This window comes from Ursus arctos, unplaced genomic scaffold (genome assembly GCF_023065955.2).
Source record: "Ursus arctos isolate Adak ecotype North America unplaced genomic scaffold, UrsArc2.0 scaffold_31, whole genome shotgun sequence".
In the NCBI taxonomy this organism is placed as follows: domain Eukaryota; kingdom Metazoa; phylum Chordata; class Mammalia; order Carnivora; family Ursidae; genus Ursus; species Ursus arctos.
Window position 1 is genome coordinate 9,671,054 of NW_026622997.1, and position 5,642 is coordinate 9,676,695.

The window sequence follows — 5,642 nt, forward strand, 5'->3', positions numbered from 1 at the left end:
GTAGCCTGGGCACACCGTGTGTGGCTGGCATCTGAGAGGGGGCAGTCTCACAGGAGTGAGCCTTTTAACCCGTAGGATCCGATATTATCTCCAGGTAGCTACAATCAGACTTCAGTTGTTGGATACCCAGGTGTTGTCAGAAAGAACAGAGAATTTACTAAACTCAAAAGGCCCAAAATGGGATTCATGATTTTGCCCTCCCTCCATTCCTCTTCTTGGTGGTCCCCTGCCCCAGGGACTGTGACTGCCTCTAGTAACCGCTCATGTTCAAATCCTCAAGGCATCTCTACTCCTTCACCTCCCCCCATATGGGTCCATAAGCATGGCATGCTGGTTTCACTTCTCAATAGCTCTCAGATATGTCCACCCCACCGCCATCACCACTCTTGACCTACGTATAATCACCTTTCACTTGAAAGACGGTGATAGTTTCCTAACAGATTCACCCACATTGCCTCTATTCCCCACAATCTGCTCTTCATCCTGCTTCCAGAATGAGCTTTCAAAACTTAAATCTGGTTAGTCATACTTATGATTCAAAATCCTTCAATGGTTTCTCATTGCTCAAGGCCCTGAGTGGCTGGCCCCTTCCTACCCCTGCATCCTCAGCCCCCAGCCCTTGGGCCACACAGGCTTCTTTCAGTCTCTCCCTATGACCCATATTTCCTCCCACATGGGGCCTTGTATGGGCTGAAATGTTCCTTGCAGGCCCACTCACCTTCCTCCGGGAGGCCTCCCTGGCCTCCCTGACCAGGTCGTATCCTTCTTAGCATCTGCTAGAGTGGCTAAGTCTGTATTTGCTTGTGTGGATTTTTGGTTAATATTGGTCTCCTCCAGTCTATTGAGAGCTCCGTGAGGGTGGAGTCCTCTAACATTTTCATCAAAGAGAAGAGTGATAGGGTTGGGCCCAGAGCCCTGCACAACGCTGAGAGTGATGCCTCCTTCAATCCCACTCCTTAGACACCTCACCTTTTCTAGTCCCTGCCCTGCAGTGGGCACATGCCCCGAGAGGATCACCACAACCTCAAAATCTCTGATATCCTATTTTATCTTCCAGATAGTTTGGAAATTTTGTGTTTAACTCCATAATATATAAATGTTAACCTAACTGTAAAAATAATGTCTTCTTCCTTAAATCTTGGAGTTGTTCCAGAAAGCACACCAGGAGCATCGGGTGCAAGAGTAAGCTCCCAAGTTGACATGCAGTTATGGTATTCTATATTGGGTACAGCAGGACCTGCCATCCCATCGAGAGGCTGGCAGAGCCCCTACGTCATGAACACCATCTCCAGCCCTGGCTTCCTAGCCATGGGAGAAATCTTCCCTCTTAATCACCTGGGTTCAAATCCCACCACACCTAGCTGTGAGGCCTGGGTAAGGAACAATCTTTCTATGCCTCTGTGTCCCACTAGTAGAGATGATGTTCTGAGAATAAGATCACACAAGAGGAGTCAGTTCAAACCAGCACTGTTGATGCCCAGCGTCTCCATGAATATGAGCTATGACTATGACCTCTACTCACCACCTTCGGCTTGCCCCCTCACCAAATTGCCTAAGGCGCTGGGCCCTTTTAATTCCCTTTTAAATTCTGCCAGACCATAAGGTATTTTAGTTACAATGCCTCGGTTAAATGACCTGGGTAGGTTCACCTTTCTTTTCTTTTTTCTGAAATACTGGGATCTATGTTTATTTTTATTTTTTTAAAGATTTTATTTATTTATTCGACAGAGATAGAGACAGCCAGCGAGAGAGGGAACACAAGCAGGGGGAGTGGAAGAGGAAGAAGCAGGCTCATAGCGGAAGAGCCTGACGTGGGGCTCGATCCAATAACGCCGGGATCACGCCCTGCGGCAGACGCTTAACCGCTGTGCCACCCAGGCGCCCCGGGATCTATGTTTAAATACTGGATCCTGGGGTGGCTGGCTGGCTCAGCCGGTTAAGCATATGCCTTCCACTCGGGTCAGGATCCCAGGGTCCTGGGATCCAGTCCCAAGTCGCGTTGCTCTCTCTCTCTGTCAAATAAATGAAATCTTTAAAAATAAATAAACAAATACTGGATCTATTTCTAAAGAAGCTAGAATCCCTAGCTTTTTACACAAGTAACTCCATACGTCCACACAGGTTTATACGGAGTTCCCAAAATGCAGACCCTAGAGCCCAGCATCAGTATGCCCTTGTTAGAAATACTACTAGAAACACCGAACCAGCGTGGGGCGCAGGAACGTTTTCACAACCTCCCCAGGTGACACTGAGGCGCGCTCGTGTTTGGGAACCACTAACTCTGACCAAGGTAAAGTCAGCCCGAAAAACAAAACCAGACAAAACCAACCACAAAAACCCACCCCCGAAAGTCTCCCTGGAGCCCAAGGCCAGGCTCCGTCCGCAGCGCCGCAGGTCTGCCGCCTCGCAGCCCCCGCACGCGCCACGGCCCCTCGGGGCGGCGGGGAGCGGCGGTGTGCGCGGCGCGGCGTCGGTCCCGCGGGCCCCAGTCCTCGCGCCCCGAGCGCGGCGGGCGGGACAGGGGGAGGAGCGGGGACGTGCTCCCGGGCCCCGCGCTAATGGCCTCCGGCAGCGCTCGGCGCGGGGCCGCGTCCACTCCGCGCCGCCCGGCCCCGTCCCCGCCCTGGACTCGGCCCCAGGGCCCCGGGCGCCCGCACTGCGGGAGCGCCGAGGCGAGCGCGCCGGGCCGGGGCCGGCCTGCGAGCGGGACGGGAGCCCGGGCGCCCTGAAGTTTGGGAAGGAAGGAAAAGAAAGCGAAGGAGGCGCTCTGCGCTCGGTCCGCGGCCGGCCGCCTCCCGGCTCCCCCGCAGGCGAGCTTCCTTAATTGCGCGCCTGCCCCGGGGACTTCCTGGGCCGATGCGACAGCCGGGAGGAGACCGCTCTGCGACTCGCCAGGACCTGCGGGCTAACTTTACGGGCAGAAGGAAGGCAGTTCGCGCCCGAGTCCACGAGAGCTGAGCGCCGGTTCACCCCAGGAGCTCCGGAGGCAGGACAGACGCGGGCCCCGCCGCGGTGGGCGGGAGGGAAGTGGGAGGCCCCGACTTCCAGAAAGCCGTCTCTCACTTTCTGCCCGAGCCTTCGGCAAGCCCGCCCAGTCGCTCTGGCCCGCGCCGCCCCGCTTCCAGGTGTTCCCACGGCCCGCGCCTCCCCGCCCCGGGCCCTCCCCCGCTGCGGGCAGGTTCAATCCCCAGAGCCGGCCCCACGCCCGCATCCTCCTCCCACTCCGTCCCGGGCAGCCGCCGCTAAAACCCTAGGCTCCCGAGTGGAACTGCCCTCTCCTCTCGGGGCCGGGGCGGGCTCTGCGCGCTCCTGCAAAGACCCAAGGTGTTAAGTGTCCAAAGGAGTCCTGAGCGGGGAAAAGCGATCCGGGGCCAGGCGGCTTCATGGAGCCCCAGGGGGCGCTAAGTTTGGAGAAGCAGGGATCTGCGCTCTTTGGAGAGCCCCCGCCAGCCGAGGGGTTGCCCGCCCCAGGGGTCCTCCGCATGGAGGGTGGCGGGGACGGCGGCGGCACATCGGAGGCCCCGAGCCCAGACGCTGAGCCCTTGTCCGCGAAGGAAGAGGCTGCCCCCCGGGAGCAGGCGGAGCCGTGGGAGTGCCGCCGCCGCCTCCCGCGTTCCTTCTCCCTGCCCGCGGACCCGATCTTGGAGGCGGCCAAGTTGCTGCAGCAGCGACAGCAGCTTGGCCTGGGGCTGGGCCGGGAGGGCGGCGAGGGGGCCGAGGGCGCGCCGCACAGCCCCGGCGGCTGCTGCGCCAAGTGCAAGAAGCGGGTGCAGTTTGCCGACGCTCTGGGGCTGAGCCTGGCCAGCGTGAAGCACTTCAGCGAGGCGGAGGAGCCGCAGGTGCCTCCCGCCGTGCTCTCCCGCCTCCGCAGCTTCCCAATGCGCACCCAAGACCTAGAGCAGCTCCCGGGCCTCCTGGCTGCGGCGGCCTCGGCTGCGCCCCTCTCTGCGCCACCTCCCCGGCTTCGGCCTCTTTTCGAGCTTCCCGGGCCGAGTGCCGCCGCCGAGCGACTGCGGCGGCAGCGCGTGTGCTTGGAGCGCGTGCAGTGCTCGGCACCCTCGGGCGCAGAGGTGACGGGCTACGGCCGGGTGCTGGGCTGCCTGGGGCCGAGAGCCGTGGCGGTGCGCTACACCTTCACCGAGTGGCGCTCCTTCCTGGACGTGCCTGCCGAGCTGCAGCCCGAGCCGGCTGAGCCGCAGCCGTCAGAAGCGTCGTCCGGGGGGCCCGGGGACGCCGAGCAGGAGCCCGGCGCCGAGCGCTTCCACTTCTCGCTGTGCCTGCCCCCGGGTCTGCAGCCCCAGGAGGGGGAAGACGCGGACGAGCCGGGCGCCGCGGTCCACTTCGCCATCTGCTACCGCTGCGCCCAGGGCGAGTACTGGGACAACAACGCGGGGGCCAACTACACGCTGCGCTACGTGCGCCCTTCCGACGCGCTCTGAGCCCGAGGCCGGGCCCCAGGCCCCGCGCCGCCCGACAGCGACCCGGCGACCTGCGGGGACGTTTTCTTGAGCACCGTCCACCCGGGAAGGAAAGGAGGGAGCCGTTCAGCTGTAAACTCACGCGCACCAGGACGGATCCTTCGAGTAAGCATCGCGAGCCCGGGCAAAGCACCGAACCTCCCCGGCCCGTTTTCTCCTCGCTTAAGCCTCCCTAGGCTGCCTCTAGAATTCTCGGCCTGCGTCAGAATGGGAAAGAAAGTCTTGACTCGGAGCCGTAGCTTCCTTCAAGAAAAAGGTCCTGACCCTTGTGCACGGCTGTAAGACCTTGGGGTTTGTTTTCAATTGTAGACATCGTGTTTTAGCCTTTGCAGCTTGCTGGAAAACGCCTCGGATCTCAGGGAAAGCACAGGCATCCCGCCACATCGTGCGGAGAGAAGGCTCTGGATCGCGGGCCTCTGCCGAGGCCTTTGCGCAGGGGCCTGTTTCTCCGTAAAAATTGGGTGGGGCCTTGGCTGGGCTTTTCTCTTAACTGGGATCTGGGAGATGTTTGCACAGACCGGACGTTATTTACTCGGCCATTTGTGTACACATGTCCTTTAAAAAATAAAGGCCACTTGCACACCCTTTCACGCTGTACTTCCTGTTTCAGCTCCTGGGGAGTCTGGGAGGTCTTGATAGGTGATCTTCCTCAGCTGATCATGCTGGCCCTTTAACAATAATCAAACAGTATTTACAAGTTTCCTTTCTTCAGTCTTTCCTCTCTGAGGCAGAGGCCCAGATTTCCCATTCTGGGCCAAAAATGTTCTTTATTTTATTTTTTAAAAAAGATTTTATTTATTTATCCGACAGAGGTAGAGACAGCCAGCAAGAGAGGGAACACAAGCAGGGGGAGTGGGAGAGGAAGAAGCAGGCTCATAGCAGAGGAGCCTGATGTGGGGCTCGATCCCATAACGCCGGGATCACGCCCTGAGCCAAAGGCAGACGCTTAACCGCTGTGCCACCCAGGCACCCCAAAGTGAGATGTCTTAAGCCATAGCAATACTTAATTTAGCTTCTGGTTTGGAGACATCCCTTTTGACTATAACGGTGTTTGCCGAAGGTAATTCATTGATCTTGGGGAAAATGTTTAAATAATTATTAGTGGAAAGCCATCAGAAGCTAATAAATTATAATTTACACTTGGAGTAAAGCAGGCTAAAAAAT

At 58.4% G+C, this 5,642-nt stretch overlaps 1 protein-coding gene across 1 annotated transcript; it reads left to right on the forward strand.

Moving 5' to 3' along the window:
* Window positions 1-2,568: 2,568 nt before the first annotated feature.
* Window positions 2,569-5,066, forward strand: PPP1R3G (protein phosphatase 1 regulatory subunit 3G). The gene has a single exon (XM_026511425.4). It carries the CDS (start codon window positions 3,384-3,386, stop codon window positions 4,437-4,439), a length of 1,056 nt encoding a protein of 351 aa, XP_026367210.2. The 5' UTR covers window positions 2,569-3,383; the 3' UTR covers window positions 4,440-5,066.
* The last annotated feature ends 576 nt before the right edge of the window (window positions 5,067-5,642 follow it).